Below are 20,002 nucleotides of genomic sequence, written 5' to 3' on the forward strand. Positions count from 1 at the left end.
GGCTCTAGCAGGCACCAGTCGGGTGGTCAGTGCTGCTCCTGACAGAGTGCCGTGTTGGCCACACTGAGCCGTGAGCCTGTCCTGGGGGTCCCCTGAGCCCACCCAGGCAGGACTGCACCCTTGAGGTGTGGGCAGCCAACTTACTCTCGCTCATGGCCGACTTGAGAATTAGCTCCCCCTGCAGGGTCTCGGAGGGGTCCCCTCCACGGAATAGGCCTCGGGGCTGGGGCAGGTCTTCAAGGCCGCTCATCTCTGCCATCTCCAGGTAGATCTGCTGCTTCTCTAGGAGGCTCTGTGCAATCAGCTGGTCTTTCATGCTTAACCGCTCTGCAGAGTGATAGTGGAGGTGGCAGTCAGCCTGGTCGGCCTTCCCTGGAATCGTCTGAGCCCCAGGGACTGGCCTCAGGATGAGGACCCCCGCTGACCCTGCCCTGAGATAGGCTGCCCTCTGTGTCCTGCATTCCTGGGAGGTGGCGGAGGGCATGGCCTTGTCCTCTGATTATTTTCGCCCTCGTTATAAAAATCAGGTTAGATAGGCCGGGCGTGGTGGCTCAAGCCTGTAATCCCAGCACTTTGGGAGGCCGAGATGGGTGGATCACGAGGTCAGGAGATCGAGACCATCCTGGCTAACACGGTGAAACCCCGTCTCTACTAAAAAATACAAAAAAACTAGCCGGGCGAGGTGGCGGGAGCCTGTAGTCCCGGCTACTCCGGAGGCTGAGGCAGGAGAATGGAGTGAACCCGGGAGGCGGAGCTTGCAGTGAGCTGAGATCCGGCCACTGCACTCCAGCCTGGGCGACAGAGCGAGACTCCGTCTCAAAAAAAAAAAAATCAGGTTAGCTGTGGTGGCTCAGGCCTGCAATCCCAGCACTTAGGGAGGCCAAGGTAGGAGGATTCCTGCAGCTTGGAGTTCGAGACCAGCCTGGGCAACATAATGAGACTGTCTCTACAAAGAAATAAAACATTAGCTGGTTGTGGTGGTGCATGTCTGGGAAATGAGGCAGGAGGATGGCTTCAGCCCAGGAGTTCAAGGCTGCAGTGAGCTATGACTACACTACTGTACTCCAGCCTGGCCAACAAAGCGAGACCCTGTCTCTAAAAGAAAGAAAATCAAACACAGTAGCATGTGAGTGAGGATTGTATCAGGCCTGTTTATTAGTCTGGGATCAACTTAGAGCCTTAGAAAACTGATTTTTCCTTCCTCCCTTTCATTCTTTCCTTCTTTTTTGGAGGAGTCTCGCTCTGTTGCCCAGACTGGAATGCAGTAGCATGATCTTGGCTCACTGCAACCTCCACCTCCCGGATTCAAGTGATTCTCCTGCCTCAGCCTCCTGAGTAGCTGGGACTACAGGTATGCGCCACCATGCTTGGCTAATTTTTTGTATTTTTAGTAGAAATGGGGTTTGCCATCTTGACCAGGCTGGTCTCAAACTCCTGACCTCAGGTGATCCACCCACTTCGGCCTCCCAAAGTGCTGGGATTACAGGCATGAGCCACCACACCCAGCCTAATGTTTAAATTTTTTGTAGAGATGGGGTTTCGCCATGCTGTCCAGGCTGGTCTCAAACTCCTGGCTTCCAGTGATCCACTTGCTTCAGCCTCGCAATATGCTGGGATTATAGGTATGAACCACTATAGCAGGCCACTTACTGTTTTAGTATTATTCAATTTAAAAATGAATAATACAGAGCTGGGAGCAGTGGCTCATGCCTGTAATCCCAGCACTTTGGGAGGCCGAGGCAGGCAGATCACGAGGTCAAGAGATCAAGACCATTCTGGCCAACATGGTGAAACCCTAAAAACTCTAAAATTCTCTACTAAAAACACAAAAATTAGCGGGGCATGGTGGCGTGCGCCTGTAGTCCCAGCTACTCGGGAGGCTGAGGCAGGAGAATCCCTTGGACCCGAGAGGCGGAGCTTGCAGTGAGCTGAGATCGCACCACTGCACTGCAGCCAGGTGACAGAGCGAGACTCCGTCTCAAAAAAAAAAAAAAAAAAAAGTACAGACAGTGAAAGGGAAGAAGGGAGCTTGCTATAGGCTACAGGGTACCAGGAACTGTTCTTGACAACGTGCTCACTGAACGCAGATGAACCTTGACAACATCACACCCAGCGAGAGAAGTCAGACCCAAAAGGCCGTGCAGCGTGTGACTCCATTTATGTGGAATGTCCAGGACAGGCCAATCCACAGGGACAGGAAGTAAATTCCTGTTGCCAGGGTTGGGGCATGGGGTGGGGAGTGACTGTTAAGGGGGAAGGGGCTTCTTTCTGGGGTGGTGGAATGTTCTAAAGTTAACGTGATTTCGGCTGCATAATTGGAAATGCACTAAAATGCCACTGAACCCAACGCTTGGGAGGGTGAGTGGCGTGGTGTGTGAATTACATCTCAATAACGTAATTAAACAAACAGGGAGGAGGAAGCTCTGGAAGGAGGCTGTGGGGGCCCTATGCTATTCCTTCGTAGGGGACTGGGATGCCCTGTCAAGCTCCTGGCTGCACGAGGACAGGGTGGCGGTGGCGTTTTGTGGCTGCGTGGTCAGCTCTGGAAGGGGCTTAGGGCTCCTGAGCTCTCCTCCCTCCCTCTCCTACATACCCCCACAGGGCTAAGTGACCTCTGGAGATCGCTATGTCATGGCACAGCCCAGTTCTAATGCTTCACAGAGCTGCAGGACACGGCACAGCCCACGAGAAAACGCCGGGTCACTTTGGGGGTTTCACACGGGTCACTTGGGGGGCAGTTTGCCCTCTGTGGCCAACTCTGATGGGGGGCCCAGGGCTCACCACACACAGGGTGTACCCAAAACGCCGTCTACCCCTCACCTTGAAAGTCCCGGAGTCTTGTGGCGCGGGCCTCGACCACCTTCCTTTCCTCTTCGGGCAGGCTGAAGGGTCCCTCCTCCTCGTCAGGGCAGCTGCAGGGAGAGCAGTCAGGTGGGTAACTGCCTCCCAGGCAGGCCGGGCTCCGGCACAGACGCTGGTTCTGCAGAACCAGCTGCCATGACCGTCTCTGACTTTGGGAGTGATTTAGCTTGTTCATGGTGCAGGAGGACGAGGAGGGGAAGAGACAGAGCCACTGACATTCGTCCGGCCCCAAAGCGCCAGGGCATAACCAGGAAGAGACTTTTCGTGCCTGTCTGTGACTTGGAGGAGGAGTCCGGGGGACGGCAGGCTTGCAAGGGATCTGCCAGGTGCAGATGGGTGGCTGCAAGCCCCACGGAGCTACAGCTACTGTGGGTGGGGGAGTCTGAACCAGGCTAAGGCACCAGGAAGCCTCCAGGAATCAACAGAGGGAGTGGCCGGGCACGGTGGCTCATGCCTGTAATCCCAACACTTTGGGAGGCCAAGGCAGGAGGACGGCTTGAGGCCAGGAGTTCAAGACCAGCCACAGTGGCAACACAGTGAGGCCCCATCTCTACGAAAATAAAAAATCTAGCTGGGTGTGGTGGTGTGTGCCTGTAGTTCCAGCTACTTGGGAGGCTGAGGGGGAGGATGGCTTGAGCCTGCGAGTTTGGGATGCAGGAAGCTATGACTGTGCCAGTGCACTCCAGCCTGGGTGACAGAGCAAGAGCCCAACTCTAAAAAACAAAACAAAACAAAACAAAATAGGCTGGGTGCAGTGGCTCACACCTGTAATCCCAGCTACTTGGGAGGCTGAGGCAGGAGAATCTCTTGAACCTGGGAGGCAGAGGCTGCAGTGAGCCAAGATTGCACCACTGCACTCCAGCCTGGGGGACAGAGCGAGACTGTCTCAAAAAAAAAAAAAAAAAAAAAAAAAGAGAGAGAGAGGGGAAGCCAGCTGGTCCTGGGCCCTGAGGGGTGCTCGGCCCAAGGAGGAAGGACAAGATACCATGCCCTGCTCCAACAACTCTGGCCCTAGAATGCAAACAGCCCGCCATGTCAGGTGCAGTGGCCCACGAAAGCAGAGAGGCCCAGGTTACAGCTGCCTTTCCAGGCCCGTTAGCCTCAACATCCAACAGGCTGAGTCATCAGAAGGAGCTGGCATAGCATCATGGGTCCCAAGGTGGGATGAGCGAATTCAAGGTCACAGCCAATGGCCAACCATCAAAGCCAAGGGTGGACCAGTCAGCGGAAGGAATACAGGGAGTGGGGAGACCCTCCAGGCCCTCCTCACCTCTCCACAGCCCTTCGGATGTGGGCCATCCAGGCGTTCCTGTCCTCTTTGGAGCTCGTGTAGATTTCATACATCTCTGGCCCTTGCAAGGAAGCGCTGATCAGAAACATTGCTTTCTCCTCGTTGGCCACTTCCCTCACGATGAGCTTTTGTAACGAGATGACGGGTGGCTTTGAGTCCTGCATGGGTAAAGGGCATTGGGGAGATCACCCTTTACCCCACCGCACCCAAACAGCAGCGAGGTCAAGGGCCTGGTAAGGGGAACGAAGAGTGGGGGTCACGCTCCTCGTTTCTTTTCAAACAATTCAAAGCAGAAATATTTTGCCATCTGGGGGAAAAAAGATGCTATTGCAATGAAATCCTAGAATCCTTTTTTTTTTTTTTTTTTTTTAAACTATCTTAGAGGCCAGGTCTTGCTCTGTAACCCAGGCTGGAGTGTAGTGGTGCAATCATTGCTCCCTGCAGCCTTGACCTCCTGGGCTCAAGTGATCCTCCCACCTCAGCCTCCTGAGTAGCTGGGATTATAGGCATGTGCCGCCAGGCCCAGCTAATTTTTGTATTTTTTGTAGAGATGGGATCTCACTATGTTGCCCAGGCTGGTCTTGAACTCCTAAGCTCAAGTGATCCTCCTACCTCGGCCTTCCAAAGTGCTGCGTTTACAGGAGTGAGCCATCTTGCCCCTTAGTATCCCGATAATGTGTCAATTTCATCAGCTTAAAATTTTTTTAAAAAATAGCAATGCACATACACACTACAAAGCTCAAAAGATACAACAGTGTGTAGTATAAAACAACAAATAAGCCTCTGTCTTGTGCCTCAGGCCACCCAGTCTGTCACGCATCCTTCAAGAGACAATGCTTCCACAGACCAGCAAAATGCACATTTTAACTGGTCACAGTGGGCTACACTGTGTTCTCCACAAATTCACATGAGGTCCTGACCCCCAGTACTTCAGAATGTGGCTGTCTTTGGAGATGAGGCCTTGAAAGAGGAGATTAAGGTCTGGGGGTGGTGGCTCACTCCTGTAATCCCAGCACTTTGGGAGGCTGAGGCGGGTGGATCACTTAAGGTCAGGAGTTCGAGACCAGCCTGGCGAACATGGTGAAACCCTGTCTCTACTAAAAACACAAAAAGTAGCCAGGCATCGTGGCGGACGCCTATAATCCCAGCTACTCAGGAGGCTGAGGCAGGAGAATCACTTGAACTCGGGAGGTGAAGGTTGCAATGAGTCAAGATTGTGCCACTGCACTCCAGCCTGGGTGATAGAGCGAGACTGTCTCAAAAAAAAAAAAAAGAGAGAGAGAGATGATTATGGCAAAATGAGGTCATATGGGTGGGCCCAAATCCAATCTGACTGGCATCCTTCTAACAAGAGGAGATTAGCACAGAGACACACACAGAGGGATGGCCACGCGAGGACACAAAGAACAGACGAGCAGATGGCTGTCTACAAGCCAAGGGGTCTCAGAAGAAACCAACCCTGCCGACACCTTGATCTTGGACTTTCAGCCTGCAGAAATGTGAGACGATAAATTTATGTGGTCCAAACCACCCAGTCTGTGGTACTTTGTTTACAGCGGCCTCAGCAAACAAATACACTGGTTAACAACACACCAGCAGCTGGGCGTGGTGGCTCACGACTGTAATCCCATCACTTTGGGAGGCCAAGGCGGGCAGATCACTTGAGGTTAGGAGTTGGAGACCAGCCTGGCCAACATGGTGAAACCCCGTCTCTACTAAAAATACAAAAAATTAGCCAGGTGTGGTGGCGGGCACCTGTAGTCCCACCTGCATGGGCCTGGGAAACTCATAGGGGCACCTTCCATGGGCAATTTCAGCCAACCTCCCAACAGGGTCCCAGCAAGCAGGGCCCTTCGTCTGTTGTTTTGTTTTTTTGTGTGTTTTTGTTTTGAGATAGAGTCTCACTCTGTTGCCCAGGCTGGAGAGCAGTGACACAATCTTGCTGGAGTGCAGTGGCACAATCTCAGCTCACTGCAACCTTCGCCTCCTGGGTTCAGGTGATTATTCTGCCTCAGCCTCCTGAGTAGCTGGGACTACAGACATGGGCCACCATGCCTGGCTAATTTTTGTATTTTTAGGAGAGGTGAGGTTTCACCATGTTGGCCAGGCTGGACCTGAGCTCCTGAGTTCAAGTGATCCACCCACCTCGGCCTCCCAAAGTGTTGGGATGATAGGCGTGAGCCACTGCACCCGGCCGACCCTTTGTCTGAAGAGACAGGATACATACCACAGAAGCAAAGACGTATTTCTGATCTTTTTCTTGTAGCAGCAAAAGTACGTCGGTCAGCAGGACGGCCAGGACATCTGGGAAAATAGTATGGAAGGAGGCATCTTAAAAGTCCCATGGCCAGGAGGTCTTGCTGGGCACCCCCGTGGATGCCACCTCCCAGAAAGGTGTAAGCAGCGTGATGCTTCTGCCTGGGCCTAGAAGTTTCCTTTCTGCCTTGCCTGCATGCCCTCCCCCCATCACCTTTCCAGGTCTCAACCTTCAGCACCAACGAGCAGCTGGAGCCTCCTCTAAGTCCTTTCTGTGTCCAGAGGTCCAACCAGGGCTCCTGCCCATGTCAGGCCACTGGGCCCCACAGTTCTCTTTGCTGTAACAACATCTGCTGGATCTGACCTTTGAGAGTCTGATATGGTTTGGCCGCGTCCCCATCCACATCTCATCTTGAATTCCCACGTGCTGTAAGAGGGACCCAGTGGGAGGTAACTGAATCATGGGGGCAGATCTTTTCCATGCTGTTCTCGTGATAGTGAATGAGTCTCACAAGATCTGACGGTTTTATAAGGGGGAGTTTCCCTGCACAAGCTCCCTCTCTCTTGGCCTGCTGCCATCCATGTAAGACGTGACTTGCTCCTCCTGCCTTCTGCCATGATTGTGAGACCTTCCCCACCAGGTGGAACTGTACGTCTATTAAACCTCTTTCTTTGGTAAGTTGCCCAGTCTCGGGTATGTCTTTATTAGCAGCATGAACACGGACTAATACAGCATCTCTCCCTCTGATTTCTTTTTTTTTTTTTTTTTTCCAAGGAGAGGCTTGGTTCCAGGACAAGCTAGGTTTATTTATTTATTTTATTATTATTATTATTATACTTTAAGTTCTAGGGTACATGTGCATAACGTGCAGGTTTGTTACATATGTATACTTGTGCCATGTTGGTGTGCTGCACCCATCAACTCGTCAGCACCCATCAACTCGTCATTTACATCAGGTATAACTCCCAATGCAATCCCTCCCCCTCTCCCTCTGATTTCTCAGACATGAATGGAGCTCTCTGTTCTCCCTGCTCCTGGGTCACCAGGACCCGAGCCACTGCAGCGATGCAGGCCAGCGGTGGTCTCAGTCCCCTCGTGCCCACTCAGTCCCCCTCGCTGCCTTGTCCCTGTATGAACATCTCGTGCTGTAAGGCTTGCTGCACATAGATGCAAATCATGAGCTGCGTTTCAAGGGCAACACCACTTTTGGGGAGCTGCTTCCAACACCCCTGTCTAAGTCAGATACGCTTTCGCTAATTCTCTCGCATTGCAGTCTGCTGGCTTCCTTGAAGGATTTGCTGGGCTTATAACTAGTTTTTCTGTTTGTTTGCTTGTTTCTCTCTTTCAGCCCGAGGGACTGATGCTCTAAAAGGCTGAGCACCCGGTCTTGCCCGGTGGGGTGTATTCCTACCATCCAACTCGGCACCTGGCAGGCAGAAGGCACTAAACCTGTCTGCGAAACACACGCCTACTCAAATGATGAGTGGGCAAATGCTGTCATTTGGCCACCTCAATGACTCCCTCAAGATCCTTAAAGATGCTGATACAAATAGATAGCTTGGGATGTTTCTAGAGGCTCCAAAAATGAAGAGGAAACCCAGGGATGAATCCTGAGTGCTCTCTGGTCTGAACTGCAACATGGGTCTTGAAAGCAGGGCTCGGAGCACACCCTGGGCAGCGAATGGGATGCCTGGGGACACTGACCAGCAGTCCTGGGGCTATTCTCTGTCCACATGGGGGCCTCTCAGTGGCTGGGCCCATGGCAGGCTGGCCCATGACTGCCCAGACGGGCAGCTGAGCGTGTTTGGAATTCTGGACCCAAACCTGGGGTGTCACGATGTGTCACAGATGCCCTGGGTTTCCACTTGGAAGTCAACGCCTCAGCGTGGCCTCCTGGTTTGTACTGCATCCTCCCAAAGACCAGAGGAGGAGGACGGTGATACGACCACCTCTTTTATGCTACACCCCAGCTGCCTCGCTCATCCTGACTCAGCTCATGACCTCCCTTCAGCCATGAAGTAGCCAGACTTCAGTGGTTCTGTGTCAGTTGACACCCAGCAAACCAAGATGGTGCCCACCGATGTAAGAGGGCACCCACTGATCTGAGATGATGCCAGCAGTCCGAGATGGCACCCACCAATCAAAGATGGTGCCATCACTCCCAAGACCATGTCACTGATCTGAGATGGCACCCACCAATCAAAATGGTGCCCACTGATCCCAGAGGGAGCCCACTGATCAAGATGATGCCACCATTCCAAGATGGTGCCCATTGATTCAAGATGGTATTCACTGATCCAGGATGATGTCATTATTTCCAAGACTATGCCACTAATCCAAGATGGCATCCACTGATCCAAGATGGTGCCATCATTCCCAAGACCGTGCCACCAATGCAAGATGGCACCCACCAACCCAAATGGTGCCCACTGATTCAAGAGGGCACCCACCAAGATGGTGCCACTGATCCAAGATGGTACTACCATTCCCAAGACCGTACGACCAATCCAAGATGGTACCCACCACTCTAAGAGGGTGCCCACAACTCCCAAGATAGTGCCACTGATCCAAGATGGCACCCACCAATCCAATATGGTGCCACCACTCCAAGATGGTGCTGCTAATCCAATATGGCACCCACCAATCCAAGATGATGTCCACTGATCCAACATGGCACCCAGCATTCTAAGATGGCACCCACAACTCCCAAGATGGTGCTACCAACCCAAGACAGCACCCAGCAATCCAATTTAGTGCCACCAATCCAACATGGCACCCACCAATAAAGAATGGCAACCAACACTCCAAAACGGTACCCACTGATAACAGGATAGTGCCACCAATCAAGAGAGTACCCACCACTTCGAGATGGTGACCACCTCTCCAAGATGGTACCCACTGATACAACATGGTGCCACTAATCTAAGAGAGTGCCCACTGATCCAAGATGGCACCCACTGGAGGTGGCCAGGGGCAGGCCTTTACCTTTCAAGCGCCCTGATGTGGTCTTCCAGCAGAGCATGCCCTCCAGGTGAAGCTGCCGCTGAAGCATGTCTTCCTTGCGGAAGGCGAGCCCGTTCTTGAGTTTGCCGGAGGACTTCAGGTCCATCTTCCCTGCAATCTCCCTGAGGCGCTGGCCCTTCTCAAACTCGCTGACCTTGGCGTCCACTTGTGAGATGATATCTTTAATGAGGTTCAGGGCCTGGGTCAGGTCTTCGTAGTCCTCAGTGCCAGCTGCCACACATAGCAGAGTTAGTGTCTTTCTTTTCCACTTTAACACAAAATAAGTGGACACACTCACTATGTCTGGGAGTGTGGGATCTATGAGGTGTGTGGACACACTCACTATGTCTGGGAGTGTGGGATCTATGAGGTGTGTGGACACACTCACTATGGGCGTGTGGGATCTATGAGGTGTGTGGACTCACTATGTATGGGTGTGTGGTATCTACGAGGTGTGTGGACTCACTATGTATGGGCGTGTGGAATCTATGAGGTGTGTTCTCCAAGGCCACCACTCAGAAGACCCTCAAGATCACTTCCCAACTGTAATCTCCCGAGATGCAAATACTTCTCCAAAATAAATGCAACACCTCGGAGGTTAGTTTTTTGGTTTTGGCGGAGGGAAAGGGGATGAAGTCTGGCTCTGTCATCCAGGTTACAGTACAATCTCAGTTCACTGCAACCTGTCTCCCAGGTTCAAGCGATTCTCCTGCCTCAGTCTCCCAAGTAGTTGGGATTACAGGCACCCGTCACCACGCCCAACTACTTTTTTTTGGTATTTTTAGTAGAGACAGGGTTTCACTGTGTTGGCCAGGCTGGTCTCAAACTCGTGACCTCAAGTGATCTGCCTGCCTCAGCCTCCCAAAGCGCTGGGATTACAGGCATGAGCCACCATGCCTGGCTCAGAGTTTAGTTTTTATCCAGGTATAGCTTCTATCAAATGTAGAAGCTAAGGTGCAATTCAAGTGGCAAAACTGCCACTACTAGCTCTGCCATCTACTGCTTGGTAAACACACTCTCCTCTGTCCCAATCCCTTCATAAAAGACTCCCAGCTGGGCGTGGTGGCTCACACCTGTAATCCCAGCACTCTGGGAGGCTAAGGCGGGCGGATCACCTGAGGTCGGGAGTTCAAGACCAGGCTGACCGACATGGAGAAACCTCGTCTCTACTAAAAATACAAAAATTAGCAGGGCGTGGTGGTGCATGCCTGTAATCCCAGCTACTCAGGAGGCTGAGGCAGGAGAAACACTGAACCTGGGAGGTGGAGGTTGTGGTGAGCCGAGATTGTGCCACTGCACTCTAGCCTGGGCAATAAGAGTGAAACTCCGTCTTAAAATAAATAAATAAATTAATTCATTAATTAAAAAAAATGAAAAGACTCCCTCCACCTCCTGTTTTGACTGGGATCTGGCTCCTCCCACTCTAAGGATGTAGCTTTTATAGCGGGGAAACTTGTTCATCCTCTCACGGCCTGAATTCACTGGTGAAGCGAGAGCTATGGTCAGCACGGCCCTGGCTCCCAGAACTCCTGGCTGGGCTGCCCGCCCTTCTCTGCCTCCCTGGCTCCAGGCACTTTCCTTGCTCCGCCCTGGGCATGTGACACAGAGGCCATGTCTGGGTCTGTCGGAACCACCAGGCACCATCTCCATCCACTCATCCCTTCCACAGACACTGACACTGAGGGCCTGCGCTGGCCCCGCCTGGGTTAGGGGCTGGGGGAAACAGTTGGCAAATAAAACCTGGCTCCTGCTTTCATGGTGTTGACCATCCCATCTTTCTTGCATCAAAAACCCCAGGCCAGGCCAGGCTGGGTGCGGTATGGTGGCTCACACCTGTAATCCCAGCACTTTGGGAGGCCAAAGTGGGCGGATCATTTGAGGTCAGAAGTTTAAGACCAGCCTGACCAACATGGTGAATCCCCATCTCTACTACAAATACCAAAATTAGCTAGATGTGGTGGCTGGCGCCTGTAACCCCAGCTACTCAGGAGGCTGAGGCAGGAGAATCGCTTGAACCTGGGAAGCGGAGATGGCAGTGAGCAGAGATGGTGCCACTGCACTCCAGCCTGGGGGACAGAGTGAGACTCTGTCTCAAAACCAAACCAAAACAAAACAAAACAAAACCCAGGCCAGATGTGATGGCTCATGTCTGTAATCCCAGCACTTTGGAGAGACCAAGGCGGGAGGACCACTTGAACCTAGGAGTTCCAGAACAGCCCGGGCAACACAGCAAGACCCCATCTCTAAAAACAAAAAAAGGCCGGGCGCGGTGGCTCAAGCCTGTAATCCCAGCACTTTGGGAGGCCGAGGCAGGCGGATCAGGAGGTCAGGAGATCAAGACCATCCTAGCTAACATGGTGAAACCCGTCTCTACTAAAAAAATACAAAAAACTAGCCGGGCGAGGTGGCGGGCGCCTGTAGTCCCAGCTACTAGGGAGGCTGAGGCAGGAGAATGGCGTAAACCCGGGAGGAGGAGCTTGCAGTGAGCTGAGATCCGGCCACTGCACTCCAGCCCGGGCGACAGAGCAAGACTCTGTCTCAAAAAAAAAAAAAAAAAAAAAAAAGGAACCCCAGTATCCAGCAAAGTGGATTCCCAAGGGAATTTATCCAGTCCGCTGCTAAATAGGGAGTGGGTACACAGTGAGAGCCCCATGCTGCAGGAGCACAGGTGGGCGGGGCAGTGGGGAGAAGGCCTACCTTCCGTGTTCTGGATGATGCGCTCCACCAGCACTGGGTATTTGGTTATGCGCTGTGTAACCAGGAGAATGCATTCCTGCACACCAAGCCGCCGCACAATGGAGAAGTTGCCGATTTTCTAGGAAACAGAAAGCAAGATCCCGCATTAACATCTTGGAAATGGACAGCAAGGGCCCGCATTAACATCTTGAAAACGGAGAGCCAGATCCCCACATTAACATCTCAGAAACGGACAGCAAGATCCCGCATTAACATCTCGGAAATGGACAGCAAGGGCCCGCATTAACACCTCAGAAATGGAAAGCCAGATCCCGCATTAACATCTCGGAAACGGACAGCCAGATCCCGCATTAACATCTCGGAAAAGGGCGGCAAGAGCCCTGCATTAACATCTCAGAAATGGACCGCCAGATCCCTGCATTAGTATCTCGGAAATGGACAGCCAGATCCCTGCATTAACATCTCGGAAACGGACAGCCAGATCCCGCATTAACATCTCGGAAATGGACAGCAAGGGCCCGCATTAACATCTTGGAAACGGACAGCAAGGGCCCCGCATTTTCTCTACAAAAAATTAAAATATTAGGTGGGCATGGTGGCACACTCCTGTAGTCCCAACTACTCATGAAGCAGAGACAGGAGGCTTTGCTTCAGCCCAGGAGTTTGAGGCTTCAGTCAGCCACTGCACTCCAGCCTGGGCGACAGAGCAAGACCTCACTCTAAAAAAATAAAAGAAATGAGAACCAGCCAGGGGGTCGACATGGAAATCATCTGTCAGGCTGTCCACAAACATGATGTACAAATGAACACACACCCCCTAACCCATGACTGCTGGAACCCTCCAGAACTAGAGTGGGCATGTGCCTTTTGATTGGGTCCCTGGGTGCGATATTGGCTCACTGCAACCTCCACCTCCTGAGTTTAAGCGATTCTCCTGTCTCAGCCTCCGAGTAGCTGGGATTACAGGCGTGTGCCACCACACCTGGCTAATTTTTGTAGTTTTAGTAGAGATGAGGTTTCGCCATATTCCTCAGGCTGGTCTCAAACTCCTGGGCTCAAGTGATCCGCCCGCCTTGGCCTCCCCAAAAAGTGCTGGGATTCCAAGCGTGAGCCACCGCACCCAGCCTGTGTGCTTTCTGATGCTCACCTCTGGCTAAGAACCAAAAGCAGTCACCTGACGCCCTCTCGGGAGCACAGCACATTTTCTGCTTGTTTGCTCCCGCTGCTCTTGTATACATTTTAGGGATGCCAGCACTTGCAAAGAGCCACTGAAGAGGCCCAGAGCCGCTGTGGGATTTGCAAGAGTCCATGACGGAGGCTTCACTGGAATCCCCCTCCTGGCTTCGAGGAACTGCGGCTCCAAAACGATCCTCTCCCTTTCCCAACTATCCTATAACACAATGAAGTTTAAATGCACGTCACTCCTAACTTTGGACCACTGGGTGTAGAATGCCACTGCAGAATCAAGTCCCGGCCAGGCCACAGGTGATGCAGCTCTTGTGGAATCAGCGGTGTTAGGGCCTCTAAAGAGGTGAATGTTGATAGAACCAACTAGCCATCATCCAAGTGCGGTTTCTAGGATGCGGGACGTGGGGTCTCCCTTGACTTGGCTGACTCTGGCTGGGCTTCGAGCACCTACCCACACTCACACAAAGGAGGCAGGAAGATCCATCTACAGGCTTCGGGGGCGAACACGGACCAGCAAGGGGACAAAGGCTTGGAGTAACCCTCCTTTTTTTATTTTGTATTTTTTTGAGACAGAATTTCACTCTTGTTCTCCCAGGCTGGAGTGCAGTGGTGCCATCTCGGCTCACTGCAACCTCTGCCTCCCGGGTTCAAGCGATTCTCCTGCTTTAGCCTCCCAAGGAGGTGGGATTACAGGTGCGCGTTACCACGCCTGGCTAATTTTTTATATTTTTAGTAAAGACGGGGTTTTGTCATATTGGGTAGACTGGTATCAAACTCCTGACTTCAGGTGATCTGCCCGCCTTGGCCTCCCAAAGTTACAGGGATTACAGGTGTGAGGCACCGCACCCAGCTGGAATAACCCTCCTTCAGACAGACAGCATCCCCAAGGCAAAACAGGCCGGCTCTGGAGGGCCAGTTCCTGGGGCAGGGCAGCCCCTTCACACAATCCTTTGTGTCATCCAAACAGTGATGAAACAGTGATGGTCAGCAGGTCCCATGCTGAGGGCTGCAGGGATCTCTCAGGGCCCACTGTGGCCTGGCAAGGAACACAGTCTAGATATGCTTTCTTTGATTGATTTTGTTAATATGTGTATGTGTGTATTTATGTATCTTATATAATAGAGATGGGATCTTGCTATGTTGCCCAGGCTGGTTTTAAACTCCTGAGCTCAACTGATTTTCCCTCCTTAGCTGCTGGAGTAGCTAGGGTTACAGGTGTGTACCAACATGCCTGGCTAATTTTTAAATTTTTTGTAGAGACAGGATTTTGCTATGCTGCCCGGGCTGGTCTCAAACTCTTGGCCTCAAGCGATCCTCCCGCCTTGGCCTCCAGAAGTGCTGGATTTACAGGCATGAGGCATTGCATCTGGCCTGCTTTATTTTACATCTCAGGATTCTACGTAAGATTTCACTGATGTGTTCTGAATGGAGTTGTGGTTAAAACCCAAACCAAACCTTGAAAATCACTGGTACATAACAAATGCCTTATAATTCCCAAGTCTCAAGACTCTACAATTCTGTGGAAAAACTCGACAGTGAATAATGTAAGTTTTTTGTTTTTTGTTTTTGAGACGGAGTCTTGCTCTGTCACCAGGCTGGAACGCAGTGGCGTGATCTCGGCTCACTGCAACCTTCGCCTCCTAGGTTTAAGCGATTCCTCTGCCTCAGCCTCCCAAGTAGCTGGGATTACAGATGCGTGCCACCACGCCCGGCTAATTTTTTGTATTTTAATAGAGATGGGGTTGCACCATGTTGGCCAGGACAGTCTCGATCTCCTGACCTCGTGATCCGCCCGCCTTGGTCTCCCAAAGTGCTGGAATTACGGGCGTAAGCCCCTGAGCCCGGCCAGAATATAAGTTTTTGATTAAAAAAAAAAAAATTGTTTTTACCTTGATCAAGTTTTGAAATTTCTTGTTTTGCTGAAGCAGCAACTTGTAATGACTAACAGCTTCATTGTGGCCACTACAAAACACACCATACTTTTCTTTCATTCTCTCCCCATTTTCACCTGAAAACTGATAGACAAAAGAACGGAAATGTTAATTAAACATGAAAACTGCCATTTCATCTAATTCATCTGACTCTGCTAAAATAAATATCGATTTATTTGCAATTCCATTTTCTTTCTTTCTTTCTTTTTTTTAGAGACAGCATCTTGCTCTGTGGCTCAGGCTGAAGTACAATGGCATGATCTCGGCTCACTGCAACCTCCACCTCCTGGGTTCAAACGATGCTCCTGCTGTAGCCTCCTGAGTAGCTGGGATTACAGGTGCCGCCACCACGCCCGGCTAATTTGTTTTTAGATGGAGTCTCGCTCTGTTGCCCAGGCTGGGGTGCAGTGGTGTGATCTTGGCTCACTGCAACCTCCACCTTCTGGGGTCAAGTGATTCTCCTGCCTCAGCCTCCTGAGTAGCTGAGATTACAGGTGTGCACCACCATGCCCGGCTAATTTTTGTATTTTTAGTAGAAGCGGGGCTTCACCATGTTGGTCAGGCTGGTCTCGAACTCCTGACCTCTTGATCCGCCCACCTCGGCTTCCCAAAGTGCTGCGATTATAGGCGTGAGCCACCGTGCCTGGCCAGTCAAAGCATATTTTCATCTAATTCATCTGACTCTGCTAAAATAAATATTAGATTTATTTACAATTCCATTTTCTTTCTTCCTTTTATTTTTTTTAGAGACAGCATCTTGCTCTGTGGGCTCAGGCTGGAGTGCAGTGGTGCGATCTTGGCTCACTGTAACCTCCGCCTCACAGGTTTGAGCGATTCTCCTGCCACAGCCGCCTGAGTAGTTGGGGATTACAGGTGCTGCCACCACATCCGGCTAATTTTTAAATTTTTTTTTTTAGTAGAGATAGTGTTGGTCAGGCTGGCCTTGAACTTGTAACCTCAAGCGATCCACCCCCACCTCAGCCTCCCAAAGTGTTGGGGTTACAGGTGTGAGCCACAGTGCCCGGCTGCAGCTCCACTTTCTAATACGTCCTCAAACAGAGAAATGCTTCAGTTTGGGGCATCTAATCACAAGGTGTCAAAAAGGTAAAATAAAAAAACCTTCTGCTTCAGGGCTTTGCCACATCACAGATGCTGTAAAACTTCCTGAGAGCTGAGAAAAAAAGTAAACGCCAGCCAAAGGACATTAGAAACATAAAAAGCAGGCTGGGCGCAGTGGCTCACACACGTAATCCCAGCAGTTTGGGAGACTGAGACAGGCGGATCACTTGAGGTCAAGAGTTCGAGACCAGCCTGGCCAACATGGTGAAACCCTGTCTTTACTAAAAATACAAAAAAATTAGCCAGGTGTGGTGGTGTGCACCTGTAATCCCAGCTACTCGGGAGGCTGAGGCATGAGAATTGCTTGAACCTGGGAGGTGGAGGTTGCAGTGAGCTGACATCACGCCACTGCACTCCAGCCTGGACAATAGGACGAGACTTCATCTCAAAAAAAAGAAACAAAAAGCAAAAGGAGTATTCTTCTAATTAGTTGGCCCAGGATGCTTTGAGCAAATAGTTTGAGGTCACATGAGGGGCACAGCTCCCCTGGGTAAATCTTGGCCTAGGGTGATTGTTTGGGGTTAATACCACTACCATGGATGGTGCTGGTCCACAGGTATGCTTCCCTGCTTCCCCCCTCCCCCCCGACATGGGGTCTTGCTCTGTTGTCCAGGCTGCAGGGCAGTGGCATGATCATAGCTCACTGCAGCCTTGACCTCCCATGCTCAAGCAATCCTCCCACCTCAGCCTCCTGAGTAGCTGGGACTACAGCTATACGCCACCACAGCTGGCTAATTTATGTTCACGTTTTGTAGACATGGGGTCTTGCTATGTTGTCCAGGCTGGTCTGGAACTCCTAGGCTCGAGCAATTCACCTGCCTGGCCTCCCAAAGCGCTGGGATTACAGGTGTGGGCCACTGCATCAGTCAACAGGCATACTTTGAACGGTTGAAAGCATAAGTGATTTGAACCAAAAAACAAAAACCAACCAACCAAACGAGCATAGAAGAATGTAACACCGAATAGTGTTCAGCCAGGGACACTGGCTAATTGAGGCCTCTGTGTTTCTAGAATATGAACTGCAGGCATCGCTATCAGGGGCCCAGAACTGTGTGTCCTCAGGGGAGCGGGTACTCAACAAACAGGAGCCACTCTCGTTTTATTATTCAAAGGAATAGGCCGGCACAATGGCTCATGCTTGTGATCCCTGCACTTTGGGAGGCCGAGGAGGGAGGATTGCTTGAGGCCAGGAATTTGAGACCAGCCTGGCCAACAAAGCGAGACCCCGTCTCTACAAAAAACAAAAAATTAGCCAGGCGTGGTGTTCCCTGGAGTCCTGGCTACTTGGAAGGCTGAGGCAGGAGGATCACTGGAGCTCAGGAGTTCAAGAGCAGCCTGGGCCATATAGTGAGACCCCATCTCTACAAAAAATAAAAAATTAGCTGAGCATGGTGGTGCACAGCTGTAGTCCCTGCAACTCGGGAGGCTGAGGTGGGAGGATCACCTGAGCCTGGGAGGTTGAGGCTGCATTGAGCTGTAACTGCACCACTGCACTCCAGCCTGGGCGACACAGCAAGATGCTATCTCAGAAAAAAAGAAGAAAGGAACAGAGACAGGGCAGAGGCTTTGAAGACTGTTGAGATGAACACGGCTGCACCCACCTGCTGAACCAGGAGGTCGCCGATTTTCTGGATGACATAATTCCGGTCGCTGCCCTCCTCCAGGGACTCCTGGCGGCGCTCCTTGAGCCGAGCGAGGAAATGGCTGTGCGTCTCCAGCAGGTCGTCAGCACATGGGAAGAGGCGGCCAATGGCCTTGCTGCTGAACTGCAGCTCCTCTTGCAGGGCCCTGGAGTACACCTTCAGCATGATCTTGAGAGTCCGCACGTGGTGCACCTCCGTCTGCATCAGCTCTGCAGCGACACGGACAGCAGGACTTAGCCACGCTGGCTCCACGGCCCCGCTGGGCAGTCGTGGGTGCTACCTGCCCTTCGCGTGCTGAACTGGCTTCTGAGAGTTCTCTGCCTAAGACCTTGTGCCTTTGGGGTCTTTCTTACTTCCAGCGCGTCCAGGGTTTAGCATGCTGCATGGGGTCCCAGCCTAAAGGAGCAGGGGAAGGAGACGGCCCTGGGACCTCCCCATCGCAGGAGGGTTTTGGGCCCAGTGTCAACCCAACGGACAACATTTTAAGTCCGTGTGGTTTTTGTTTTTTTGTTTTTTGTTTTTTTTGAGATGGAGTCTTGCTCTGTCACCCAGGCTGGAGTGCAGTGGTGCAGTCTCAGCTCACTGCAACCTCTGCCTCCTGGGTTCAAGCGATTCTCCTGCCTCAGACTCCCAAGTAGCTGGGATTACAGGTGCGCACCACCAGGCCCAGCTATCAAGTCTGTTTTTAGAAAGAAGAGTGTTCTGAGGAACACTCCTATGGCTGTCAAAACTCACACGTCACATCTGTGTGTGTCCCTGACGAGACCTAGATGGCAATGAACAAGATGTTTGCGTCCCCCAAAATTCGTATGTTGAAATTCAAACCCCCAAGGTGATAGTATCAGGAGGTGTGGCCCTTGGAAGGTGATGAGGTCAGAAGGGGAGAGAACCTCATGGTGGGACTAGTGCCCTTAGGAAAGGACCTGAAGACTGGGGGTGGTGGCTCATGCCTGTAATCCCAGCACTCTGGGAGGCTGAGGTGAGCAGATCACTTGAGGTCAGGAGTTGGAGACCAGCCTGGCCAACACAGCGAAACCCTGTCTCTACCAAAAAATAAAAAAATTAGCCGGGCATGGCCAGGCACGGTGGCTGATGCCTGTAATCCTAGCATTTTGGGAGGCTGAGGTGAGCAGATCATGAGGTCAGGAGTTCAAGACCAGCCTGGCCAACATGGTGAAACACTGTCTCTACTAAAAATACAAAAAATAGCCGGGCATGGTGGTGGGCACCTATAATCCCAGCTACTCAGGAGGCTGAGGCAGGAGAACTGCTTGAACCCGGGAGGTGGGGGTTGCAGTGAGCCAAGATGGAACCACTACACTCTGGCCTGGGCGACAGAGTGAGACTCCATCTCAAAAAAAAAGAAATTAGCTGGGCATGGTAGCAGGCACTGTCATCCCAGCTACTCAGGAGGCTGAGGCAGGACAATTGCTTAAACCTGGGAGGTGGAGGCTGCAGTGAGCTGAGATGGCATCACTGCATCCAGCCTGGGTGACAGAGTGAGACCCTGTCTCCAAAAAAAGAAAAAAAAAAAAAAGACCTGAGAAAGACCATGAAGACCTTGTGAGGACACAGCCAGATGCCACCATCAGGAAGCCAGGAAATGGGGCCTCCATGGACACTAAGTCTGCCGCTGCCTTGATCTTAGACGCCCCAGCCTCTAGAACTGTGAGCAATAAACTTCTGTGGCTTCTAAGCCACCCTGTGTATGGTGTTCTATGAGAGCTGCCTATACAGGCTAAGACAGCACAAAACAAGGGAAGAAGATGGATCTGGGCTTTCAGCCAGATGCGTCCACAGGGACGTATTCTAACAAAATCCTCTCCGACCGTCTCTTCCCTGGCATGGGAGGAAGGGCTGCACCAAGGGAGGAGAGAGAAAGAGGGAGGCCAGGCACCGTGGCTCACGCCTATAATCCCAATACTTTGGGAGGCCCAGGTGGGCGGGTCACTTGAGCTCAGGAGATTGAGACCAGCCTGGGCAACATGGTGAGACCCCCGTCTCTACAGAA

The 20,002-nt window shown here is 51.8% G+C and overlaps 1 protein-coding gene across 1 annotated transcript in view; it reads right to left on the reverse strand.

The window, feature by feature from the left end:
- Nucleotides 1–4: 4 nt before the first annotated feature.
- The window catches only part of ARHGEF18 (Rho/Rac guanine nucleotide exchange factor 18), a 97,002-nt gene continuing 77,004 nt past the window's right edge, over nt 5–20,002 (reverse strand). Inside the window, exons 14-21 of the mRNA XM_031934816.1 lie at nt 17,950–18,200; nt 15,188–15,313; nt 12,111–12,228; nt 9,396–9,644; nt 6,381–6,457; nt 4,133–4,311; nt 2,821–2,912; nt 5–327 (exon numbers count right to left, since the gene is read on the reverse strand). Of these exons, the coding sequence (XP_031790676.1) occupies nt 5–327; nt 2,821–2,912; nt 4,133–4,311; nt 6,381–6,457; nt 9,396–9,644; nt 12,111–12,228; nt 15,188–15,313; nt 17,950–18,200 (1,415 nt within the window). The remainder of the gene's footprint in view (nt 328–2,820; nt 2,913–4,132; nt 4,312–6,380; nt 6,458–9,395; nt 9,645–12,110; nt 12,229–15,187; nt 15,314–17,949; nt 18,201–20,002) is intronic.

The sequence above is a fragment of the Piliocolobus tephrosceles genome, chromosome 21 (assembly GCF_002776525.5).
Source record: "Piliocolobus tephrosceles isolate RC106 chromosome 21, ASM277652v3, whole genome shotgun sequence".
In the NCBI taxonomy this organism is placed as follows: domain Eukaryota; kingdom Metazoa; phylum Chordata; class Mammalia; order Primates; family Cercopithecidae; genus Piliocolobus; species Piliocolobus tephrosceles.